The sequence below is a fragment of the Sminthopsis crassicaudata genome, chromosome 5 (assembly GCF_048593235.1).
Source record: "Sminthopsis crassicaudata isolate SCR6 chromosome 5, ASM4859323v1, whole genome shotgun sequence".
Taxonomy (NCBI): domain Eukaryota; kingdom Metazoa; phylum Chordata; class Mammalia; order Dasyuromorphia; family Dasyuridae; genus Sminthopsis; species Sminthopsis crassicaudata.
Window position 1 is genome coordinate 135070357 of NC_133621.1, and position 27992 is coordinate 135098348.

At 35.8% G+C, this 27992-nt stretch overlaps 1 protein-coding gene across 2 annotated transcripts in view; it reads right to left on the minus strand.

Annotated features, from left to right (window-relative positions):
• Positions 1 to 27992, minus strand: part of ZNF277 (zinc finger protein 277) — a 156142-nt gene that overhangs the window by 127727 nt on the left and 423 nt on the right. The window contains exon 1 of one of the 2 annotated variants that reach the window (XM_074268286.1): positions 27719 to 27973. The exons of the other annotated variant lie outside the window; for it this stretch is intronic. Within the exon in view, the coding sequence (XP_074124387.1) occupies positions 27719 to 27731 (13 nt within the window). The 5' untranslated portion in view covers positions 27732 to 27973. Of the gene's footprint in view, positions 1 to 27718; positions 27974 to 27992 lie in introns of those variants that run through there. 2 annotated transcript variants of the gene reach the window in all.

Sequence of the window (27992 nt, forward strand, 5' to 3'; positions counted from 1 at the left end):
AAAAGTGAATAGATTTTTTTTTTAATTTAGAATTTTTTTTCCACAGTATATATGCATGAGTATTTTTTTTTATATATATTATCCCTTGTATTCATTTTTCCAAATTATCCCCCCCTTCCCTCCACTTCCTCCCCCCCATGACAGGCAATCCCATACATTTTACGTGTGTTACAATATAACCTAGATACAATATATGTGTGTAAATACCATTTTCTTGTTGCACATTAAGTATTAGAAGGAACAGATATTCTTGATGGTAACAGTTCTGTAAAATACTTTTAAAATCTTATGATTTAAAAAAGGCCCTACTTATCAACCTTTCTTTTCATTATGCTCCTTATTTTTCATGTGTATTTGTTTTTCCATTGTTGGGAATTATTATCTGACAGTCTTTTTTTCTGACAGTTATAATAAAAAAAAAAAAAAGAGAGAGAGCAACCTATTCAAAGATTTTGATAGTAGAATTTTTTGTAATAACACACATAGACAGTTGAAATTAACCTAAGTCCAACAAAGGGGAATGTTTAAATAAATTGCAGCACATTAGTGTAATGGACTACTGTGAAGACCGAGTTACCACCTGAATACCTTAGAATCAGCCAGAGTCAGGATAAGCAGAAGTCCTTGATCTTTATTGTTGGTCTTTTGTGGTTGCCTTCAGGAGAATAGATATAGGAATCTCCACATCTTCTCTCTCTCTCTCCACCACCCAAGAGTGATTCCCTCTTGTCCTACTCCACCCTCCAATGCCTCCTTTCATTCACTGTATATATCCACAGATTAAGCCAGCACAGGATAGTGGGCCGGATCATTCTCCAAGCATATGCTAATAGAGTATTGTCCAATTGGTAATTAGCCTCAAGTGCTTGGACCTCAGTGCAACTCAGTTTCAGCCCTTTACAGACTACTATAAAGCAACTGAGATAGAACCAGGATTATATGAAATAATGAGAAATGGAAAAAAAAAAAAAGCAGAAAAAGGAAAACAAAATATAAATAAACTATGACCATAGAAGCAAAAATACATTAGATTTAATGACCAAAGAATCCTGATGGTGATTGAGAGGGACTGAAAAATATATTTTACATGTTCAAATTAATTTGTATAAATAATTAGTTAATCATTTTTTTGGTAAAACATTTAATATTAAAAATGATCTTACTGTCCACACTGAAAAAAATCAAGTGGTAAAGAATGCCTTGTGTCCAAATTGATTGGATCGATACTTCACAGAGATTGTCAAATTCGTTCTATCTTTCTGTTCTTCTACCTATCATCTATATCCATATATTTTGGTTAGATCCAACAGACAGACAATGAATTGGGCAAAGAATTGAAAGAGTAAAGATATTTTTAAAACATTTTCCTGAAACAAAGTCCCATATTTTTTATGTCAGTTTAATTTCAGTGATGATGTATGACTGTAAGTAATGGAATACCATATTCTCCAAAGAAATAAAGGTACAGGTTATTCAGGGACATGGTAGAGATACATAAGGATGAACAGTATATTATGTTGTCTAATACATCTTCTGACCTTTTTGATCACTCTTCTCTTACCTGCTTACCCAAGAACCTTAGAATAGTTATATTAGAGTAATCTTCAAGGTCTTAAGAATGACAGTATGATTTAATGGTCAGTGAAAAGACTTACTTAAGTCCTCACTTCTTATTTGACACCTGATATAGCAAAGGATTTAGTCTTAAGACCTGGGTTTAGTTGGGTGTGGTAGCATGTAAAGGAAGCCATAGTGCTCTGGGCACTTGAGAAATGAGAATATTTGGAGAAGCAGCTGTGATGAGTGGGATAACAAATTGATTACAGATGTTTAAAAGTTTGCCTTGATGCAATGAGGGCCTAGTTGAAATCAGAGAACATAAATCTGTGTGGATTCAGTTAACACATTTTCTCTAGCTCTGTTAAACAGTATGTGAATAGGAATGAAAAGTAGATGGTGGGGGTACTCCAAAGCTGGAATGTGGTGAGGCTTGATCATTTCTAAGCTAAGAGGGTAAGAGATTCAGGTGTAGAAAACAGGGTAGAGTTGAAGTGATCTGTCAAAGGATGAATAGAAGGAAAGGTTATGTGGTCAATGCAGGAATGATGACTTATGAAAGAACTGAGAGGAAGAGGGATTGTAAGGATGAATGGAAATGAATGAAAAAAAATAGGAGTCAAAGCCTTATGAATTTGTAGGAAAATTATGTAGGAAAGGATGAATGATGAAAGATCATGACCAGGAAAAATACTTTCAGAGGATGGGAGTCAAGATCAAGGATATGACCATCTTTGTGTGAAACTAAGGCAGAGTGAAGGAGTACTTCATGAAAATTAAAGAAGTTAAGGAACTAGGATATTAGAATATTTGAAGGAGAATTAATATCTATGTTGAAGTTCCTTAGCATGAGGACAAGAATTATAGAGGAGAAAGGCTACCCTGGGTAATAAATCCGAAGAGTGTGGACTTCAAAGGAAGAGAGGCGACTGATTTATGGTAGTAGAGGGAATATTTGGAAGTAACATCGGGGAGATAGGACTATTTCAACTTCCTCAATCTGAGGTGTGTTTATTTTATGTCTTAGGTAACCATACAAGTACATGGTCCTCCTCAATTAAAAATACAATTGAGATGCTATGTGAAAAAGAAAGAGTAAAGATGGCAGAGTAAGTTCAAATTCTTTTTTTTTTTCTTTTTAAAAAATTATTATAGCTTTTTTATTTACCAGATATATGCATGGCTAATTTTATAGCACTGACAATTGTCAAGCCTTTTGTTCCAATTTTTCCCCTCCTTCCCCTCATCCCCCTCCCCCAGATGGCAGGTTGACCAATACATGTTACTTTTGTTAAAGTATAAATTAAATACAACATATGTATACATGTTTAAACAGTTATTTTGCTGTACAAAAAGAATTGGACTTTGAAATAGTGTGCAATTAGCCTGTGAAGGAAATAAAAAATTCAGGCACACAAAAATAGAGGGATTGGGAATTCTATGTAGGGGTTCATAGTCATCTCCCAGAGTTCTTTAGTTGGGCATAACTGGTTCAGTTCATTACTGCTCAGTTGGAACTGATTTGGTTCATCTCATTGTTGAAGAGGGCCACGTCCATCAGAATTGATCATCATATAGTATTGTTGTTGAAGTATACAATGATCTTTTGGTCCTGCTCATTTCACTCAACATCAGTTCATGTAAGTCTCTCCAGGCCTTTCTGAAATCATTCTGTTGGTCATTTCTTACAGAACAACAATATTCCATAATATTCATTATTCAGTCATTCTCCAATTGAGTAAGTTCAAATTCTTGAGAGTATACTGTATAGACATAAGAATATTGACAATTCTAGGACCTCAAATTTGTGGAACAATCAAATACCAGAAAAGTACAGTGATATTCATTCCACTGCCCAGAGTGTAATGAACCTGACAGAATAAAAATCAGGCCTCTCTGTGGGTCACTTTGACATTGTGTGTAATGCTTAATCAATCCATAAAACAGTTACTAAGTAGTTATGTTCCAAGAGCTGTGATAAGTGCTAGGAGAATGATGAAAAAGTGAAAATTGTTCCTGTCCTCAAATTGCTTATATTTCTAATAAGAGAAATAACATGTACACTGATAGTTATTTACAAAGTAAATAGAAAATAAATACAAAGTAGATATAGAGTAAGGCAAACAAATAGACATGGACTAAATGCTCAGCAAAAGAAGAAATTACTGATGTACAACATACCACAATGAAATGAGTTCTAATCTTGGCTCTCTGGACTAAAAGTAGTGATACCAGACTTTAAATCCTTGCTATGCACATGTTATGGACCAGAACTTGAAAAAAGGTGCTAAGTCAGTGGAATTGATAGAGACGATGATTAGCATGTTGCTTAACAGTTCTCTAGTTCAGTATATGTACTTAGTATTAGTTCTATAAGATTCATACCTTTGATAAGAGAGCATAGATAAGCTAGGAGCCTCAGACAGGATTCAGTTAGGGAAATTCAGACGCCAGAGAAGGCAGGCGGGAGCTCAAGCTCTCAGAACCAAGGCCAGGCTAAAAGGCTCTCCAGAAAGCTCTCAGGAAGGGGATAATAAAGGATCTGGACTATAACAAAGCTAACTGGGCCCCAAGAAAGACACAAGACTTGGAAAAAGACAATTAAGAATTTGGACTTTAACCTCTTGCTACTTGTGTGGTGATTGCTGAACTGAAAGGAAGCCTGCCTCCAGAGACCCCAAGAAAACCCCAACAAGAGAAGATTACATTTTAGAGAGAATATTACAATGCACTAGCTAACTCTATGACACAAGTCATTTAATCTCTCTGGGTCTCAATTACCATTCTGTAAAATGAAAAGGGCTAGACATCTATACTCCTATATGAAGCTTTTAATAAGTGAAAAGAAAAAACCGGGGGGGAGGGGGAGAGAGAAACACTTAACACATTCATATAGCCTTCATGATAGGGAGAAAATAAGAAAAAAGAAGGAATTTTAAGTGGTATCATTGGTTCCTTGCTGGCAATCTGATAATACTTATTATGAGCAACATAGAAATGACCAATTTAAACCAGTTGTTGAGGTATCTGGAATTTAACCATCCAACTAACCAAATAATTAGCTCTAAATCTGTTCTTATAGTTTCCTGATAAGAAAAGGAATATGTGAAGTTTCTTTGATAGCAGCCAACAGGCCTCATCCTTTTTTTTGTGATACCTTGTTCTTCATCAACAAATATGAAGCAGAATTGTCCTGTTCCTTGTCCTCCTAATGCATTTCTTCTGTGACCTTGTAAAAGTCATTGGAGTTTGTTTTCGGTAATTTATTTGCCTGGATTCTGAGGAGTCAAAAAAGAATATGAACTGGGGTGAGCAGCTCTTTGAAAATGGAACCCAACAGCCTATATGAATGTTAAGTGTTGACCTACAGAGTTAATTCAGTCAGACTGCTATGTCCTAGTGTTCCAGCCTGACATTTCTCTTTTGATTTTACAGTATCCTTCTCAGTCTTCCAGTTGGATACCTTGTTCCTTTGTCTCCCAAATGATATTCTGTTTCTTTGTCTTCCCCAGAGACCTTAATTCCAATTGCTCTCAATTCCCAATCCCCCTGTGAATTCCCTAGATCCTCATTACTTATTTTTAAGCCTCTTGTCCAGGGACTTCCCTGCATGACACTTATGTGACTAAAGCTTTGAAATAGCTTTCAGGGAAGGAATAAAATATTTTTTTGTAGCCCCTAAACATGGCTGCTGTTTTCACCAAGGGAGCTAATTGGGAGAAAGCAGAGGAACACTTTAAATTGATATAATCTTCTTTCCTAATGAAGTGGAAACTACTATCTTTTTCTCTTTTTGAAATAATGGGCTAGTTCCCCCCCAAAAAAAAAATTACCTCTTTGCAACAAATGCATTCAGTATTCCGAAGACAAAACAGACAACCTGTACATTGATTAATCTTTGAATTAAATAGAGTCTATGGCTTTTTCTCTGTGGAGACAAATACAAGGAAGTGGATCTTGTACATTTGTGGAAATTAAGAGAAATTCTGTCACTTCAATTTTTAAAAAGGGAAAAAAAGTACTTTAAGTTTTAATATATTTATGCAAAACAAATTCATGGCTTTTAAAATTACTATATCACTATCTGTAGTAATGTTAGGAAAACAGGGGGGAAAAGAGATAGGAGATGAGGAAGCCATAAGACATTCTAAGAAATTAAATTGCAATACATCATTAGTACCAGATGGCATTCATCAGAGACTTCAGAAGTAGCTGAGCTACTAACAAAATATGTCTCTTATCAGGAAAAAGAGCTACTATTCTGAAAGATAAAATTGTGGCAACATGGGTTTAGCTCAGAAAAACTGACCAAAGGTGACCTTGGGATTTATCAAGAATCAAGAGAGAAAAAAGATTTTGAGGTAATGTAATGAATATAGCTAGGTAAGTTTAGAATTTTTACATACATTAATATTAGAGAGAAAGAGAAAAGGGGAGAAAAAGATAGGAAGACAGAACAATTTTCCCCCTTTACAAGTTTATAATTTGTAGAGACATATAGTTTAGATTTTGGAGTGTCTAAGGTAAATTCAAAGAGGTATCATGAAAAAGTTCTGATTTGGGTACCAACTGGAAAATATTCTTAGAAAAATTTTGTTGGTGTAGTCATAGATTTAAATAAGCATATATATAAATTTCCCATTAAAGGAATCATTTATGAGACTGCTTGCCTTAAGACCAATATTTCTCACATAAGTTTATCAGCCAGAAAATGGCTTAACCAAAAAAAAAAAAAAAAGGTACCCCCCCCATGACAGTAATCATGCTATTAAAATACATATAATCAATTTTCCATTTATCTCTTAATTTGTTTGGATTAGGGTTCAGACCCAGGGAATACTTTTCAATGAATAATTTATTATACATGGTAAATTACTCATTTTAGTTTACTTTGCTCCACTCAATTAAAACGGGGACTTCTAATGTCAATGACATTCAATTTTTTAGTTAGGGTACTATTTCTTCTACAGAGATTTTTCTGATTATGCTGTCAGAAGTGATCAGTCTATCAATCAGAATTTATTAAGTCCTTACTATTTATTTACACTGGCTTACATGCTAAATGTCTAGAGTAACTATTGTCTTTACCAGTAGTCTGGTACTTTATCTTATGTTGTTGTGCATCAATTTATGTGGGCACACATCTCATACAAGCCTTCATTTAGAGGTGGGAGAGAAAACTGACCCCCGAGAAAGTTAACCAGTTTGTTCAAAATCACATGGATAGTAAGTAATCAGAGGTGAGATTTGAACCCAGATCCTCTGACTCAATACTCAGTGATCTTTTCATGACAGCAGGATTATTAAGTACTGGAGAATGGCTGCTTATTCTTTCTTTGTATTTTTCACAAAATACTAAGCAGAATGTCTTCCTAAGGTACTCAACATCTATTTGTCAAATAAATGATCAATGGAGAGGCACTTTGAAGGAAGACTAGACAGATGACAGGGCTTGGCTTGCAGTTAGTCAAGGATGATTAGCACTGCTCAGTCTCTAATACTAATTTCCAAAGCAGGCTAAGTTTATAAAGGAAGAGAAGAGAGAAAACTTCAAAGACATGCTACCATATGCCTAAGGCAGTAGACCCCTACTCAAGGGGTGGGAATAAGGAGGCAAGCTATTTACACTGAATTCCTCAACTATAAGGAAGAGTGAACAGTGGCAATCTGGTACTCTTGTGAGGAATAACAAATACTAAAATAATTTACACAAACACTCTATAACTCTTGAAATAATAATGGAAATCATACTGAAGGAATGGTGACAAAAAAACAATACAAACTTTAAAATCCTGTCTGCAAAGGTAAGACCAGCATGAAAATTCTGTTCCTCTGCAGGTCTTTGCAAAATGTATTGAGAAAGATTTTAATGAATGATAAAGTCTTTAGGGCTGACTGTCTAGGGAAGGTTTAATATTCATGAGAACTAAGGTCAATACACAAGACCGAATGTCCAGAAAGTCAAGCAGCAGGCACCATCTGCTATAAAGGGCTGGAAAAAAAAAATCTTGGCCAGATCAGCTGGTAGACTACATGGACATATGGAAGTGTCTATAGTTCAGTCTAATACATACCAGCCAGTTGAATGATTTAAAATTAGACTCTACTCAATGAAGTGGTGGCATTCATTACAATAAGCATAAATTGAAAATTAGTTTATTAGTTCTGATCTGTATTTTACTCATCAGATGACCCTGGGAAATACTCAGGTCTGATCCTAATTTTCTTAATCTTTAAAAGGAAAAAAAGCAAGGAATTCTCTGGCACCTAATGAAAATAAAGCACTGGAAATTATTTAGCATGTCATGATGTTTCTGATTAATGGCGCATAAGGCGAAGAATAATGAGCAAAAATGCAAATGGGAGTTATTTAAGTATATTATGAAAATGAAGTATTGAAAAAAATTAGTAGTATGTTTCATTTTTATTGAATCCATTTATCCCCATAAATAGATATGTCTATGATCTCATCAATAGAACTATTTCACCCAACAGTGCAGATTATAATCCAACTATATCTTATTCTTTTCTACTCTTGTCCATAGTGTCCAATAAATCTTTAACAAGGGTCTACCCAATACTTTGGGAACCTGCCTCTATATCTCTCCTAATGCTAAGGGTGGGTTATTTATTCATCAATCTGATTACACAATCAGTCCAAATCCTTTTCTTGTTAAACATTCCTTTATATATATATATATATATATATATATATATATATATATATATATATATATATATATATATATATATTTTTTTTTTTTTCCTGTTCTGTTGCTACTCATGACCTTTCCCACAAACCCACCTATGATTAACATTTTAAATCTTTTAATACTTGACTCCAGAAAGGCTTTCCTGCCCTGTTATATGTTATTTCCCCTTCATATATGGTCTAGCCAGACTGTCCTTCTAATTGTTCATATCCTACGATGTACCATCTTCCATCTTATGACTCTGCTTAAGCTACTCCCTTGCACTGCAATCCTTTCTCAGCTCTGTGTTTTAGAATTCTTAGTTTCCTTCAAAAGCTCAGTTCAAATGACATGAAGAGTTTGCTGATTTCCTCCAACTACTAATGATCTTAATTTCTCCAAAATACCTAACATTTATTTTGTATGTACTCATATATGTACATGCTGTCTCTGCCAATAGAATGTAAACTCCTTGAGGACAGGACCTAGATAATTTCCTTTCCCCCTTTTTGTAACAAAAAGAGTGTCTACAAATATATATATATATATATATATATATATATATATTTGTAGACGATATATATATATATATATATATATATTTGTAGACGATATATATATATATATATATATATATATATTTGTAGACGCTCTTTCTTGTTATGGCTAAGAAATGGAAATTGAAGAGATGCTCATCAGTGGGAGAATGGCTAAACAATCTGTGGTAGATTATTACAATGGAATATTATTGTGCTATAAGAAATGGTGAACAGAATAATTTCAGAAAAACCTGGAAAGATTTTCATGAACTGATGCATAGTGCAGTGAACAGAACCAGGAGAATGTTGTACAAATTAATAATAGTATTGTTCGATGACAAACTGAATGACTTAGCTATTTTCAGCAATAAAATGATCCAAGATAATTCCAAATGACTTGTGATGAAGCATACTATCTGCCTCCAGAGAAAAACTGATATTATTTGAATTCAGACTGAAACATGCTATTTTTCACTTTCTTTCCTTTTATTTGAGTCTTCTTGCACAAAATTACACTAAAGAAATGTTTTACATAATTGCATGTTACAACCTATTGCTTACTGTGTCAGGGTAATGGGAGGATTTGGAACTCAAAACTTTAAACAAAAATGTTAAAGAAATTGAAAAAAAAAACTTCAGTTAGAAAAAAGTGAATTAATTTTTTTTAAATGCATCATTCAAACTGGGAAAAAGAAAAAAAAAGCATTAACCAATTCTCAAATGCAATCCAGTTCTTCTCCTATATATTCTGGACACAATTTATTATCCATATAGAGTATTCATTTGAGATGTATGTACTGATGGATCAACTCTACAGACTGTTATTTCAACCTTAGATCAGTCTGGAAAATAGAAGGGTTTTATTTTTTATCCTGTGAAGTTAACAAGGCTGAGTTCTTTCAAGTTTCAAGGTTCTTTCTGTGTCTGCATCTCTCTTTTTAATGAGCAGTCTCATCTTCACAAGGTCCTTTTTGGATGTCTCAATGTAGTAGGAAGATGACTCTGGGTTCTCAAAGGTAATTCCAGTGAAGCATAAACTCTGACAGATTCTACTCTACTATAAAGCTTCTAAGCACAAACTTAGTAAAATATACAGTCTCATCACTGATAGGCTAATTTGAGAGCCAGGGCTCTGAGCAATGCCTCTAATTATGAGTTACAACTAAAAGCAGGTATCTGCTGTCATACAATCAAAGAACATATCTAAGATGTAGAAATGTGTAGCTTTTATGCAGTCTATATACTTTTGGAAGAATTTTTTTAAATTTTTAAATAATGATACCTTTATATTTTTCGAAATACATTCAAAAATAGATTTCAATATTCACCTTTGCAAAACCATATGTTCCAAATTTTTCTCTCTCCCTTCTTCCCTCCCTCTGGACAGCAAGTAATCAAATATAAGTTAAATACGTGCAATAGAAGAACTATTAAACTGTCTATTAACATGAAAGATCCTATGTGTGACTCCAGCTTTTGGGATAAGAATTCACTATTTGACAAAAATTGCTGGAAAAATTGGAAATGAGTATGGCAGAAACTAAGCATCGACCCACACATAACACTGTACACCAAGATAAGGTCGAAATAGGTTCATGATCTAGACATAAAAAATGATATTATAAACAAATTAGAAGAACATAGGATAGTTTACCTCTCGATTTGTGGAGGAGGAAGGAATTTATAACCAAAGAACTAGAGATCATTATTGATCACAAAATAGATAATTTTGATTATATTTATATAATAATATATATTATGTAATAATACAAACAAAACTAATGCACACAAGATTATAAGGGAAGCAATAAACTGGGAAAACATTTTTACATTCAAGAGTTCTGATAAAGGACTCATTTCTAAAATACATAGAGAATTGACTCAAATTTTTATGAATTCAAGCCATTCTCCAATTGATAAATAGTCAAAGGATATGAACAGACAATTTTCAGATGAAGACATTGAAACTATTTGTAGCCACATGAAAAGGTACTCCAAATCATTATTGATCAGAGAAATGCAAATTAATTAAAACAACTCTGAGATACCACTACACACATGTCAGATTGGCTAAGATGACAGGAAAAGATAATGATGAATGTTGGAGAGGATGTGGGAAAACTGGGACACTGATACATTTTTGGTGGAGTTGTGAAAGGATCCAGCCATTCTGGAGAGCAGTTTGGACTATGTTCAAAAAGTTATCAAACTGTAAATACCCTTTGATCCAGCAGTGTTTCTACTGGGATTATATCCCAAAGATATCTTAAAAGAAAGAAAAAGACCCACATGTGCAAAAATGTTTGTGGCAGCTCTCTTTGTAGTGGCAAAAAACTGGAAACTGAATGGATGTCCATCAATTGGAGAATGGCTGAATAACTTACGATATATGAATGTTATGGAATATTATTATTCTGTAAGAAATGACCAACAGGATGATTTCAGAAAGGCCTGGAGAAACTAACACGAACTGATGCTGAGTGAAATGAGCAGAACCAGGAGATCATTATACATGTCAACAAGAAGACTATTTGATGATCAATTCTGATGGATGTGACTCTTTCCAATAATGAGATGATTGATGCCAGTTCCAATGATTTTGTGATGAAGAGAGCCATCTACACTCAGAGAGAGGTCTGTGGGAACTGAATATAGATCACAACAAAACATTCTCACTCTTTTTGCTGTTGTTCACTTACATTTTATTTTCTTATTTACTTTTTTAAAAATCTGATTTCTCTTGTGCAGCAAGAGAATTGTATAAATATGTTTATACATATTGGATTTAACATATATTTTAACATGTTTAACACATATTGAATTGCTTGCCATCTAGGGGAGGGGTGAGGGGAAGGAAGAGAAAATCTGAAACACAAGGCTATGCAAGGGTCAGTGATGTCAAATTATCCGTGCATGTGTTTTGAAAATAAAAAGCTTTCTCAGAGAGAGAGAGAGAGAGAGAGAGAGAGAGAGAGAGAGAGAGAGAGAGAGAGGAAGAGAGAGAGAGAGAGGAAGAGAGAGAGAGAGAGAGAGAGAGGAGAGAGAGAGAGAGAGAGAGAGAGAGGAGAGAGAGGAGAGAGAGAGAGAGAGAGAGAGAGAGAGAGAGAGAGAGAGGAGAAGAGAGAGAGAGAGAGAGAGAGAGAGAGAGAGAGAGAGAGAGAGAGGAGAGAGAGGAAGAGAGAGAGAGAGAGGAGAGAGAGGAGAGAGAGAGAGAGGAGAGAGAGAGAGAGAGAGAGAGAGAGAGAGAGGAAGAGAGAGAGAGAGGAAGAGAGAGAGAGAGAGAGAGAGAGAGAGAGAGAGAGAGAGAGAGAGAGAGGAAGACTGAGAAAGACAGAGAGAGAGAGAGAGAGAGGAAGACTGAGAGAGAGAGAGAGAGAGAGAGAGAGAGAGAAAGACTGAGAAAGACTGAGAGAGAGAGAGAGAGAGAGAGAGAGGAAGACTGAGAAAGACAGAGAGAGAGAGAGAGAGAGAGAGAGAGAGAGAGAGAGAGAGAGAGAGAGAGAGAGAGAGAGAGAGAACCTACATGTGAATGACTGAATGGACACACTACTAAAGGAATCACATTGTCTTCATTATTAATGAAAACAGAAGTCAAAAGAAAGCTGTAGTTAAATGAATGAATGACTCACAAGTTCTCCTGGGAGACAAATAAAGGAACTGACAGGTGGTTTTATTGTGTGCCCAAAGGCAACAAAAATATTTCCTGAGATATTTGGTCATCTAATGGTACCTACCCATGATCAGAATTTTCCAAAAGACTACCATGAAAACAATAACAACTTATATAGAATTATCTGTGGTTAAAGATGAAGAAGTAGAAGTTGAGGAATTTTATGAAGAACTTAATAAAATCCTCAGAATTCAATAAAAATTTGATAATTTCATGACTTTTGCAAAAGTTGGAATATATATGGATGATGAAAAATATATTGGAAAATATGATTGAGGAGTAAGGAAGGAAATGGTAGAGATTTGTATGATACACAGAAGTTTACATGTATATTGTTTGCCTATAGTGGCTATATTTGTACCTGTAACTCTTGTCTACATAGCTCTACTGTTTTAATTGTTTCAACCTAACAATGTTTTTTTAAAAATTGATGATTCATCCCTACAAAAAATAGCCAGTAAGAAATTTCCCATCAGTAATGCAAATCAGTAATTCATGTATAACTAACTTATAGTCTCTGAAAGCTTCCTGGGTCCTTTTTGTCAGTCACCCAGATAAAAAGCAGCTGAAACAGGGCTCAAATCCATGTCTTCTGGACTCCAACTATCCACTATTCCATTTTGCCTTTTATGAGTGATATAAATACATGTTAGATTTTTGCCTAGTTTCAAGACTTCCTAAAAATATTCTTGTATATCTAAATTAAAATAAAACTGAGTACTATCTTCCAACATCTTCTTAAACTCTGAAAAAAATCTTAAAATTTCCTTCAAGAATTAGTTCAAGAACTTTCTTCTGCTTTACATCTTTCTCTAGCTGTTAATGCTTCCCTTTCTCCCAAGGATACCTAGTATTTGCTTTGTGCATGTTTTATATATTCCTATAAATGTTCATTTTGTATATCCATTAAAATGCAGGCTCCTTGAAAACAGGTTTTAAGTTTTGCCTTTGTATCTATAATACTTAGGACAAAGGCTGACACATGGTAGGAACTTAATAAATGCTAGTTGAGAAGAATCTGGCATTGAACATGGCAGACACCAAATATACTCACAAGAAATGAAACTGATTATGTTTTTACATTAACAATACAGGATTCATTCTTTATTCAGATGTCTCTATAATAAGAACACTGACTTGCTGAGAAAAAAGATCAAAGTTAATACAAAGGTGGAAGAATAAAAATTAGAGGGGAAAATATGACACACAAAATAAACTTCAATGTGAACTATCTAAATGAGGTTCGGATATCAAAAATGGAGATAGAATGAAAAAATGCCATTGCCACTGATTTTATAAATTTCACACAGAACTAATCATCATAAACTGCCATAACAAGGAGACCCAAAGATTTAAAGGACATTTAAATCAGCAAACATTTTATTCAATTTAAAGAAATATATGCCAGCCAAAGGGAATTCTTATTCAGATATGCTTATTTGCATTTTCATGAAGATAGTATTATCTGATGCATCAAGGACCATGGCAAAACTTCCTAAAAAGAGTCACATTATATCAAATAGCTATAATGGAACACCCAGATGGATGAATAATATCTATTGTCCAGGCCAAGATTTTCAAGTCAATGGTCAACCTGTCCAACAGAAGACATCTTCATGACTGGTTAATGTGGGCTCACTGAATTTTCTTTGAGAAATGGAAAAGTTCTTTTAATGAGCTTAAAGTTCTCTATGAAACAAAGGCAAATCTTAATTCTTATCTTCTTCCAGAGATATTGTATAGCTGTAATGCTGCTTCAACTAATGCCAAAACAATCACTACTGGTGGTGATGATGATACCATTTATATAATGCCTACTATATGCTAGTCATTGTGCTCCAATCTATTACAAATATACAAATACAAAATTACAAATTACAAATCCTCACAATAACCCTGAAAAGTTATTATTATTATTATCCTGATTTTGGATTGAGGAAACTGAAGCAAGGCTAGGTGACTTTCCTTAGTGTCATTCAGCTCATAAATGTCTGAGGTCAAATTTGAACTCAGGTTTTTCTGATCATATGAGTTGTATTATCTTATGAAACAATAGTGATGATAGAAGGTAAAAACCAGTTTAAAGAGAGATTGGCGAGACAGTGAGATAAGCAGAGTCATCTTTAGGGCATCCTATCCACTATGCCATCTAGCTCCTTATAAGTCACGGAACACTACAGTTTTTAAAATGAAGATTGTTTGAATGGCAAAAGATATACACATCATGTCTGTAGGTAGGCAAGAAAACATTTAAAAAAGAAAGAAAAAAGATGAAATGGCTTATAGGATGTAATCAAAGAAATGTATGAATGAAAAAGATGAGCTGGTCTCATATCAGTAGCCTGAGTCTTTATGGTCAATCCTCATGCAATTAATTAAGAGAAAGCAATGAAGGCCCCCAGCCCATTGGGTAGACCTCCAATGGTAAACTCATGGGAGATAACGAGAAAGAGTCACAAAGGATAATTAGATGTGGATAAGTTGTGATCTCCGTCCATGAAGAAAATACTATTAACGAAATTACAAATCCAATTGCATAAAAATATCATCTCTCTAAATAGTAAAAAACAGTAGAGGAAAAGACATAGATGGCCACTATGAAATCATAAGGCTTGGCTTTCCATAAGTATGTTTTCATTTTGGGGAAGGGATTCAGGTTTAGTCAACACTTTTAAATGCTTACACAAATTGTAAATTTCTTAAGCTAAGAACTGATGATCTTTCAGAAGCATATGCAAAATCCAATTTAAGAATATCCTACTTGTTTTTCTTGCAAAAAAACATATGTAATATTTTAGACATATCAGAGAAGAATATATGAGTTAATGAGTTGTGGGAAGGGAGTGGTCTCTTACCCTTGAACATGTCCTCATATCAGTATACTGGGTAAAGGAAGAAGATCAAAAAAGAGATAGGACTTAATCATCAGAAAAAGACCAGAACTCTGGAGAAAGAAAATTGGACTTAGGTCAACCTCTTCATTCTTCCTGCATTTATCTTTCTGATTCAGCATTGATCTCTCCTGAATCTTTGCTCTGGCAAGAGCTTTTCTCATTTGCCTTGAACTGTTAGATTTTTACTTCTTTATGGTTTTCCTGATAAACCAATTCAATTTGGCTTACTCTCGTTTTCCTCCTAGTTACTCCTTCTTACTCCTCTTCCTCTTCCTCACCTTTCTCTTCTCTCAAAGGGCTGCATCATCAATCAGAGTAACCTTGTTTTGGGCAGGATTCAAGAAAGAAAAACTCTTTACCAGACCTGTGTCAAAACCAGCCTGTCTTTCCATCATATTTTCCATAAACATGCATCTTGAAGAAACGGAGTTTTGTGCAGTTAGCCCTAAATATTTTAGTTCATTTGTTCAATCAGCAAATCAGCTATTTAAGAGAAAGCTCTATGAATCATCCCTAAGTTCATTTATAAAACAAGAGAGACAATATCAATGGCACTGGAGCTCAGGAGACTTCAGTTCTAGTTTCAGGTCTGCCACTCAGATGGATGACTTTTATCACATCACTTGACTTTTGTTGAACCCTATTTCCATATCTGTAAAATGAGAGGGGTTCTCTGTACCGGTTCCGACCCTAAAATTCTATAACCCTAAGCTTCTTTAACAAACAACAAACAAAATAGACCAGATCAGCAGGTGAATTTCTCACCTATGACATATGTAGAACTATAATTTTATTGGCAAATAATTATTTAATCATTGCTTTCTGCCATTCCCCAACTTTTCCAACACTGGTTCCGCAATTGGAAATGGAAAAAAAATTCCATCATAACTACATTCTTGAAGGAAATGAAAGCTGATCGAAGAATGCAAATTAAATTTTTATGACTCTAAATAATGCATTAAATAGCTATGGTTACCTGAATTAATAAGAAGCCTAGGTCTGAATACTTTGGAACAGTATGTCAGAGTCTAGTTATTTAAGAACATTGTCTTTTTGTTCTATTTTTAAAGAAAAAGTCCTTCTATTTCAAATGTGCTAAGGAAGGGACACTATAATACCACTGTGATAGACACTCAAAGAGAAAATGTTTCCACAATGCTGAACTGTAATAATTCTCTAAAGAAAGATATTTAGTTGAATGTATACATATCTTAGAGAATTTCAGAAGAATCTTGGTTCTTAATGTTCTGAAAAGAAGCTCTATTTCTCTGCCCACACTGGAATCACCTTATGTATTATTGCCTCATTGGAGTAAGGCACCACACAATACTTAGTAGGTGCTTACTATGTGTCAGGTCAGAGTAGCTACAAAGACAAAATGAAAAGAAACATTTTCTGCTGGAAAAGAACACACTGTGCCATTCTATTTGACTATATGTTGTTTCCTAAAAGTGTTCTAACTCCACTATGAAAACCAGGATAAATGAGTAGAGATTTGAGGCTAGAAAGGGCTCATTTTATGTTTGAGGAAACTCAAGTTCAGAGATCATGACTTGCCTGTGGTCATAGCTAAAAAAAATGAGGAAGAATTTGAACTTGGTCTTCCTATCTTCAAGTCTAGTACTCTATCAATAACACTATTTAGCTGCCTATATTTAAGGGGTAATTCTCTGTTATTATTATTCCCTAAAATTGGTCATAGCCAAAAGGTATATTACACCATTCTCATTTTATATTATTACTTATAAAATGAAGAGAGTTAGACTTTACAGATAGATGGCCTTCAAAGTCACTTATAAAGCTAACTTTATGATCCCTTGATATGTCTGCATAGGTAGTCCTTGAAAGGGTGACCTAGATGCATGAGTGTGCTGGAACATGCTCTGTTTGAGGAAAGCAGGTTGTTAAATTTTCACACTGAACATATATACATACTGTGGAAATGGCAAACTACAAATTAGGGATTGCTTTCTTTGTTTTGTTAATTATCTAGATTTAAGAAAAGGACAGAGAAAATGTTAACATTGCAGATTAAATTTAAGAGTTTTTAGTATGGCCAACACCCCTCCTGCCTTAGCAGATTTCTCAAAATCCAGACCTAAACATAAAGTATAGAATATTCACTTTCTCAAAGATAAATAGCCCACCAAATCTGCACACAATGCACACAATTAGCAAAGTTCCTAGAGAATCTAGGCGCTAGAAAGAAACTCAAATAACCTCTAGGCCCTGCCTCAGAATTTTGTACCATTAGGAAGAGAAACCATTGATCTAGATCGTGAGAAAATCTAGCCCAACCCTTCATTGCTCAGATAAGGACTTTGGGACACAGGAAAAGAGATTAAGAGACCTGCCCCAAATCATAGCTAATGGTGGAGATGAATCCAGGTCCTTTAAATCCAGTGTCCTTTGAACTGTACAGTTCTGTCTGCTTCTTCCCTCTATATCCTCTCCAACTAGACTCTCAGTCTTCAACTGAAGACCTCTGAGGGGGAACCCACTAAGGTAATCATTTTCACTTTTGGAAAGCACAAATTGTTAGACAAATCTGTCTCTCTCTAATTTTCACCTAAGGCTGTTAGTTCTGCCTTTTGAGATCCAGCTGAACAAGTTTAACCCCTCATCCTCAAGGCAGTATTTTAGATTTTTATAGACAGCGACCCTGCCCAGTCTAAGCTTTCTTTTCCATAAACTAAAACATCCTTTTTTTTTTTCTTCATTAACTTCTCTTTCTTATCAGCATGCAACTTTCTCCACATAATACAGCTGTACATTCTAATGAAAAACTTCCAAAGGTAAGCAAGGAAGGGAGTTTATTTCCTTTAGGATCATTGCCTGATATTTATTGGGTCTAGCCTCATTTTTCTTGAGTCTGCACACATGTTAGTTGCATGATGGGAGGTTAGAATTAACTGATAGTCTTTACAGTTATTAATATATGGCGACTATTAGTATTTATCTTTCCTCTTCTCACAAAAAGGGCAAACATAAACCAGGGAAATACATTAGCAAAATAATTCCTTGGATTATAAATACTTTTCTAACCTAATTGCAAATCTAAAGCTATCACTCCTTTTATTTCTAAAGTGAATAGGAAGGAACTGAATGTTAGAATAAGGTTCAATTCAGTCTAGTGGTGATAATAAACCCACATAAATTGTCTGTCCATATTTAAAAATATATTTTGTTAGACTGAATTTCAAGATAGTTCTGGAATGTACAACTTGAGTTCAAATCTTATCTCTGATGCTTACTATCTGTGTGAACTTAGTTAAGTCACTTTTCCTGAAGTCCTAGTTTTCCTAATTGTGAAACAAGGTTTGGCCAGTCTTTGAGGTCCTTGTAGTTCTAGGCCTATGATCTTATATACTCAGCAAAGTGAAGAAAGCTCCAAGAGATTGGGCCTAGTTTTGAGGTTGCTCATCTCAGAGTCAGGATGACCCAAATTCAAATACTTCAGATTTAACTAGATAGGCACTTACTAGTTGCCTGACGCTACACAAGTCACTTAACCTCTCTCAGATTCAGTTTTTTCATCTGCAAAACAAGGGTTTTGATCTCAATGATCTCTAATATCTCCACTAGCTCTAAATATATGATCTGTAATCAAGATAGGGAGTTGATGGAAAGAGCATGGATGGATAAGAATGAATGATACTTTTATAGCCAGAAAAACCCTTCCCATATATAATCATCATCTAGTACAATCTCTTCATTTTAAAGATAACAAATATATCCCAGGATAGTTACCTGGCTAATCAAGAGTCACAGCAGCTCCAGACTGACTTAGAACCCAAGTCTCATGATGCTCAGTCCAATATGATAAGAGGGATCATTAGTGGGAAAAGAACTGAAAGGACTTTGTTTTCTAATAGTGGGTCTTCACAAATGAAGGGTAAATAAATTTTACAGAAAACCACCAGATTGCAAGAATTACCCTGGTCCTCTTCTTTTTTTTTCCCCATTATCCTCTCCTCTAGCCATTTGGAAGACCTTTTGTTATAGTGTTTTTCAGTAAGAAGTCTGATTGATGTTCTATTATTACTCAAATGATTCCTACTATTAATTAGTTTAGAGATGTAATCACAATCAGTGAGTACAAGATATTTTCTTTTCTAATTGGCTATTACTGTTGAATACCAACATGTTGCTTAACAGAGCATTGTGTTAAATATGCAACAACCAGTTCAATCTTAGAAATTAAGCATCTATGCATATTTTGATAAACACACTCAAAATAATTTATAACAGGTGCGGCCTCTGTAATTACAAGGTGACTCATCCCTTATTGCAGAAAAATTAAAAAGCAAGCCTGGAGAAAGCAGGAGAGTGAGAATGAACTTCTTTTCTTTGTAAAAATGAACATAATTAAAAAATCAAACCTGTCCATTTCTGTAAGGAATAGGTGACTATAGATTTTTTTTTTTTCTGTGCTAGACTTGTAATATCATGAGAGAAAACTTTCCAAAAGAAAATTTCCTCTACCAAAGAAGATAACTTCTGTGTAAATGACAGGCTCAAAGAGTTAGTGAAATGTTAATGATTTGTTCAAATTCATATAATCAAGATGTATCAGAGGTAGGTCTTGAATGCAAGTTTTTTTTCCTGATCCTGAGCTTTCTTTCTACTCTGCCCCACTGCATCATACAACCTAAAGCTGTACATCATAGTATTTAATCTAAAGATAGGAATCTATATAATCTAAATGTAGGAAGCCTATATTTAGGCTATCTAGAAGCCTAAATATGAGACCCATTATAGGACTATCCCAGATAACATAAATATTTGTTGAACCTTCAGGTAGACTATAAGCTCCTTGTGACCAGGGACTATAATTTCTAATTTATTTTGTACGTCACACAATATTGAGCACAACATTGGGAATATACTTGGGAATTCAATAGATATTGGTTGACTGATTGAAATTCATCCTATGGGGAAAATCCAATAGTAGTTTATTTCTCCTAAATGTCTTTTAATGCATTCAAGCTACTCGAGTTATCATCAAGTCATAAACATTTATTAAACAAGTTTACCAGGTACCATGCTGAGAGCTAAGAATAGAAAGGCAAAATGTTCACTGCTCTCAAGGTTACTTTAGAGGTGTTGGTTGGGTCACAGAGGGGTGGGTTAGTAGACTGTTCTATTCCATTTAACTCCTAACCCTAGCAAGCAAATTTTCAAATATATCTCTTCACAAAGTAGATTAGGTAAGAAAGTAAGAATGAATGGGTTAATGGAGTGCATAAACTCATCAGTCAAATCTATCAAATCTGAAATGCATGAACTGCTGATTATGGCTCAGTGTTATTGTCTCATTTCCAAAAGGGGCACATTTCATTCTTTGAGAAAAAGCAGCCTCTACTGATTCATTTCAGCTAGCTTAGTTTATAATGTCTGATATAGGATCTGCAGCATAAAATAACCTATCACTTTGTGGTAAAAGTCTAAAGCATAACTAAGCACAGATACTTATGGACTAAACTAGAAGTGAAAGAGCTTGTTCATGTTGTAACTTTTGATTCATTCTTAGATGCTTGCTGAATTATACTTAGAAGGAAGCTTGCTAAATCTTGTATTTTGAGATGGTACAAGACTTTGCCAGAACTATATAAACTGTGTAAACTATTATTTTTTAACTCAATAGAATTATATAATTAGTATTAAAAGGGATCTATGGAAAAAAGATTAAGCCTTCTTCCCTCCCTAACACCACATGAAGTTCAACACAATTCAATTACTAAGAAACACAGGAGAAACCCATGCTTAAAATGATCATATTGACAAAATAACCAATTAAAGGACAATACTAGCTACATTTACTGGAAAATTTCTGAAGCTCTAATGATTGTGTGACCTTGTAGGAAAATTAGGGCTAATGGTCCAACTTGAACTTAGAGCCAGAATTATTTTGTATTAGTTCCATCACCCTGAGTGTAGAAGCAGGCCTTAATCTTTCCCTTTAACTGGATTCAAAGATGTGGATAATCTCTAAGAATTAGAGTTTGGGCACAGACAGTTGGGGCAAGAGAATGGTGATGATAACAAGAGTACCAAAAGAAAGTAAAGAAATCTTATTCTGAGAAATAGAAAAGTGACAAAGATAAACTTTACCTAATCCACAATTTTGCCATAGGTTGGCCTTCCCCATGGCCTAGAATTTCACACTTGGAAAAATCTTCCTGTACTTATAACCCCCAAGTATTTTTCCATGCTTGTGACTAGGTGGAGATTCACCCACTCATTCTCTTTTGGTGAGTTCTTCCTGGAAGAAAGTACCCAGGCCAGTTTTCAGCCATGCTCTTTCCTGGTCTTCATTTCTCTTATCTCCTTCTCTGCTTTTCTGTTACACTGGAATATAAGTTCCTTGAGGACAGGAATTCTCTCTCTCTCTCTCTCTCTTCTCCTCCCTTTTCTCTCTCTCTCTCTCTCTCCCCCTTCCTCTCTCCTTCTCCCCCTTTCTCTCTCTCTCCCTCTCTTTTTCTTTTGGGAGAGATGCAGGGTATGACTTCAAAGCTTCCGTGTCTAAGCCCACTCAATCACTCCAAATCACCTGCTTCCTCCACTTTCATGTTCCTTTGGAACAAATGGTTCATACCTGCCCATTCTGCCAGGGAAGTCTTCACATGTTTGGTATAGATCCCTCACTAACTCATGAGTAGGTTTGAGTGCCTTGGTTGCCCTCAATCTGGTTTAGCCTGTCTGCAGAAAGGGTTTACTGAGGTGTGGCCACATGCTCTATAGCTTCTTGGAACCACAGGAAGAGCAGGGTAGCAGGTAGACACCACAGAGGAAAGCCGCTCTCACACCAGACATACTAGTCTTCCCAGACATCATACACCCCCGCATAAAAGTAGTAGATAGTAAATGCTTGGAGACTAAGAAGGTCAGAATAAAATTTTGTGAGAATTTTGTAATTTATGTTTTGAGTTAGACTCTATCCAAGTGTCATTAGTTAGTTATTCAAGTATCAAAAAGATTAACCAAAAAAACCCATAAGATTGTTTTGATTACAAAAGTGTTCTCTTGGCCTGGCTCTTTTGGTAGAGAAGGGAAGGATATATATATTTTGTCATTTATTCCCATAACACTGTATGTAAGAGCAGCTTCATTATACCTTCTTTCATTTCAACCAAGTCCTCCCTGGATCTCTTTTGACATCTCCTTTGCCAAATCAAGTTCATTCATCTCAGTTTCTTGGAGACTGAGAAATATGTGAGGGACATCCGGAGAAAGAATTTGGGGAAAATAACTTTCATAATTCATTGATATTCTAAGTGCATATATAATATATTCAGAACAGAAGTCATAAATATTCCTAACTTTTCCCAGGATTATTTCACAGAAATCCAGGATATTGGAGACATTTTTTTAAAAAGGAAACTTATTTCCTTTTTTTTTTTTTTTCCTGCTTTCTTCCCTCTCCCTCCCCCTCCCTGAAATAGAGAAGCATTAAAGGCATATGAGATTTGGCTTAATTCAGCTCTACAATAGGTAGCCTGCTGATAGCAAGTTGCTTCACAAATAGTTAGAAAATCTTAATTACAGCCCTCCAAGTCCCAGCCCATCTGGACAACAGCCCCAAAGATGATGACATAGAGACCACAAGGACAAGCCTGCCAGGACATTGCCACAGACTGAATACTGGACAGGTCTGCCTTAACACATTCTTTTACAAGGCTAATTCATCCTGACAGAACAAAGTTCTACTCTCTTTAAAAAATATCTTCATTTATCTAGAAAGCCGAAATAAGAGTTTCATTATCTGTCTCCCTCGGTTAATCCACCTACTTGTTTTGCCTTTTATTGTGTCTGCAATTTTGTTTTTCTAGTTTTCCTGAAAAGCTTGCCTTCTGCAGCTCTGAGAAAGAAGTCAGTAAGATAACAAGTCTGGATGGTATTAATTGACACTGCTGGTGTTGTGACGCCTTTAGGATGCTTTTTGAAGATTGAGGCATTTTCTTTCCCCACAATATCAGCATAGATCTGTGTTTTCTAAGAGACAGACTATGATGACTTTTCCCCTACATGTCAACCAGATAAGAATCATAATAGTATTTTGGATTTATAGTGCTTTTAACTCTGGAGACCTCTGATCTAAACTGAGTTCCATTATCTATTCCTATGAAGTGGATGAGGAAAACAAGGAGTTTTCCTATAATTATAAAAGGAGAAACTGAGGGAAAAAAGATTAAGCCACAGTAAAGTTGTTACTAGACAATGTCTCCTTCTTTACAATCCAGTGCTACAAATAGGATTTCAAAGGGCATTCGAACTTCCTGGTTAATGTCCATATGCATGGGGAGGGGATGATGATGAGTTGGTATGAATGACCTCACCCAGTAATCAACCACAAAATGTTAGAGTTAGCAGAGACATCAGAGATCATTCCTGTAACCCCTTCATTTCATAGATGAAGAAATCTGGGCTCTGAGAGGGAAATGGACTTGCCAGGAACACATAGCCAGCATGTAAGTGAGAAAAGCTGGACTGGAAGATAAGTCTTCTGACTTCAATAAATCAACATGCTGTTATTAATAGCTTGCTATGTGTCAGGCACCGTGCTAGGAGCTAGGAAAGCAAATTCAAAATTGAAATAACCCTTGCACTTTTCAAGTCCTACTAGTACCATTTTCACTGCCCAAAGAATGCTAAAGAGGGGTTTGGAAGATGCCTAAGTCTGAGTCACTCACTACGTGGCCATGACACAATCATTTAACCTTACTAAGCTTCTCTGCTCATCCTTAAAATAGGGATAAGAACAACACTTACCTAACCAGATTGTTGTAATATTGGCTGAGAATGGACATAAATCCCTTGGAAAACTTAAAGTGCTATATAGGTATCTGTTAGCATCATTGTTATTACCTGTGGGATCTTCCCAGTCCCTCCTTATTACAAGAAAAGAATAATCTCTCTCTGCATGAGGTACCTTGCCAAAACCTTGCTTACCATGTTTCTCACCTGAATCATGATCATTTGTTTACAGAGCAAGATAAGGCCTGGGTGACATCTATGGAATTAGAATCTCAGAGATCATCTAATCCAGTCCTAGCACCTAATGTAGTGTCTCACACATGGCAGACATGTACAGAATTGAACTATACTCACAAACCCTCCCTGAAGTAGTACATGATGACCTGAGCTCTCAGAGAGCAAGTTTTCATCAGATTTCTCAGACTGGAGGTACTGCTGAGAGAAATCCATCCTGCCCCCTAAATCTGTTCCGTGTTAGGAACAAATGGAGAGGAAAAGGAGCCTGAAGAAGGTAGGGCCCTGTCCTGCAAATGAATTTGAAAGATGCAGCTTGTGTAGAGCACTGGTGATGGCTAATTTCACGTGCTTTCGGTGTCCCCCACACACTCAGGGGAAACTCGAAGTAGTCTGGTATTTCTATCATCTTTCCTCATTGTTCGTTTTGTTCTGTATGACTCTGGATGCTAAACCTCTGGTAAAGGCAGCAAATGTGACATCTATTTCCTGGAGATGTCTTTGGAGGTGAGTCTTTAGTAAAATGTTCTACTGCTCCAGAATCCAGACCCCAAGTATATCAAAGAAGAAATCTGGGCAATAAAGACGTCCTGAAAATTTGATCTTCAGACACAGAGCATAATTCCCCATTCTAGAGGAAACCTCACACTAGTTTATGGTATTAGATTAGGCCTAAAAAATCTTACAAGTACTAGCCTGGATTTATATAGCAATTTACATTTCTAAAAGTGCTTTATGCACAGCAATAAATGCAATTATTATCTCTCTCTCTTTTAAAACAGATAATGGAATTTCACTGCAGTTGTTTTGTATTTTTTTGCTGGTACATTCATAGTTGTTTACACCTTGTATCCCCATTAGATTGAGAGCTCTTTGAAGAAAGGGATTGTCCATAGCCTAACTTTGTAGCCCCAGGGTTTAGTAAAATGGTTGACACTTAGTAGGTACTTAACAAATGTTTATTGACTAAATTTGTTACTCCAGGCTTCTAAGTTTGCAAGATGAGGTGCCAGAATTCAAACTCAAACTTTCTAATTTCCAAATTCAGTATTCTTTCCATTATGGCATGCTACCTTTAGAATCAGGAGGCATCTCTCAAAAGAAGTTGTTTTAGATCAATTCAGTGAGAGTACTACAATACACAACAGGCAATAAACACTATGCATAATTTACTAGCTTGGGTTTTCTCAAAAGGAAAAATAGAAATGTGCTTGATAATAATGCTCTAAATTTTAGAGTGATTTACAGGTTTGAAATGTAGATGGGAAAAATTATGTAAAGATATGAATAAGTTATTAAAAGGGACCTCAGAGGTAGAATATTAAATACAGTTTGACGTCAAGAAAATCAACTAATATGAATTCGACATTCATGCAGCACTGAATTTGTGCCTTGTTTTACATATATTATCTCATTTCACCCCACAAGTCTTTAAGCTAGTAATTATTATGCCCATTTTATAGATGAAGAAACTGTGAAGACATTAAATGGCTAGAGTCACAGAATCAAGTTTTATTGATTCTAAGTCCAGCATTCCATCACCCCACGGCTTCTTTAAGCTATGTAACATCCTCTCTTTTCTCTCTTGAGTTGGTCTGATCTAGGACGATGTTTATACAGTAATTTTGTATGGTCTTCAGGGAATGGTTTCAAATCCATCTTTCCATAGTCTTACTTTACATTACACTGTCCCCTTTGATACTCATTTCAAGAATTTCCAAATCTGGAATACTAATAAGTATTAAAACAAAACATCCAAAAACCCTGATTCAGGAGTTACTGGGAGGCCGCTTTCTTATTTGATCCATTAAAATTTTAAAAACTTGCAGGAATAAATCTGAAAGTTTAGGCGTCATTCTCTTCAACAGTCAGCTTTTTGACAAATCTTTTTTTTTTATTATTTTATTTTAATAGTTTTTATTTACCAGATATATGCATGGGTAATTTTACAACCTTGACAATTGCCAAACCTTTTGTTATAATTTTTCTCCTCTTCCCCTCCCCCCCCATGGCAGGTTGACCAATACATGTAAAATATATTAAAGTATAAATTAAATACAATATATGTATACATGCTTTTGACAAATCTTAATGTGGCATCTCTGAGTCTTAAATGACCTTCTTGGGCAGGGGTTCTCAAACTACAGCCCGGAGGGCAGAGGACATTTATGCGGCCAACAGGGTTATGGCAAATGGGCCGAGGGGCGGAGACAGAGAGTGAGCTTTTGTTTTTACTCTAGTCCGGTCCTCCCCACAGTCTGAGGGACAGTGAACTGGCTCCTGTTTAAAAGGTTTGAGGACCACTGTTCTTGAGAATCTGGTATCTAGAGAACTTTAATTATATGTTTTCCCCAAATGAGAGCTGGGTCAAGCACTTGGTCCACCCCAAATAACTCAATAATTAACTGTCTAAGATGTGGAGGTGGATAAACATTTGACTCAGCAGTCCGTTTAAGATATGCAGAACTGACGAGGTAGTTTTAAAAAATAATTTCAGGGTTAGGGATTTTGGATAATAGAAGTGGCTAGTAACAGCACTTTAACTTGTAGTAAGATGAACTCAATTTCTGACCACAAGGTTATTAACCGCAAAACAACAACAAACTTCATTAGAGATGTACCAAACTTTAGTCAATGCAAAAATATCTCCCTCTCCTGCAGGCAGCTTGCAAGTTATTATTATAGTTCTCTACATTGTTTCTCCCGGAGGCCCTCCGTTGGTCCTGGGAAAAGTAGGAAAAATTCGGGAGAGCTGAGAGCAGAACTGGAGCAGACACTCACTACTTGTGTGCCGTCTGGCAAGTAATTCCCTCCCTCTCCCCTTTTTCCTGCTTTTTTTTTTTTTTTTTTTTTTTTGATAGGGTTGTTATTTGCCCATCAATAAAATAGGAAAGATGAATTAAAATGGTCGCTGATATTCCTTATAATTTTACACTTAGGACCTTGAAAAGACTCATCCAGGAGGCTCCTCCCCAAATCAATTTCTCAGTCAGGAGGCTCCTCCCCCAAATCAATTTCTTAGTCAGGAGGCTCCTCCCCCAAATCAATTTCTTTTCCAGGCTGCTCCGCCCTCAAAATTTAGATGTGACCCACAGGTCCTCCAGAAAACCCAAAGCCACGGACTTGTGAAAGTAACAGATTACAGAACAACCAGAGCAGTGTCACTGCAAAAGCCCGGAGCGCTCCGAATGGCCTCTGCAGCTAAGCGAGCACAGTGCCATTTCGGCTTCTGACAAGACTTCCAGCAGCAATATTTCCCTTCTGAGGCTCCTCGAGTGGAGAAGTGAGAGAGCTCACAGGACACAAACTTTCCTCACCGCGGAAGGAGACTGCAAGAGATCGCTGCAGAAACGTCCAGGAACGAAAGTTTCATACCTGGAAGGCGCATGACGCACACAGAGCAAGTTTCCTGATGCGAAACAAAGCACGAAAAGAAGTCTGACTGAGGGGAGGGACGCGGCGAGCCTGGCTAATTTCCGCCCCAATAGCAACGCAAACCAAGCCAGAGCGATTGAATGAGCTAGAACGCGAGACTGGCGCTGCTTCAAGCCGGGAAGGGAGGATCCAGGAGAGGGTTCCCCAACTTCTCGGGGAGGGGGGATGGCATTTCCTCCTTTTTTTCTCCACCCACTCTTAGGCAAACTGCTGC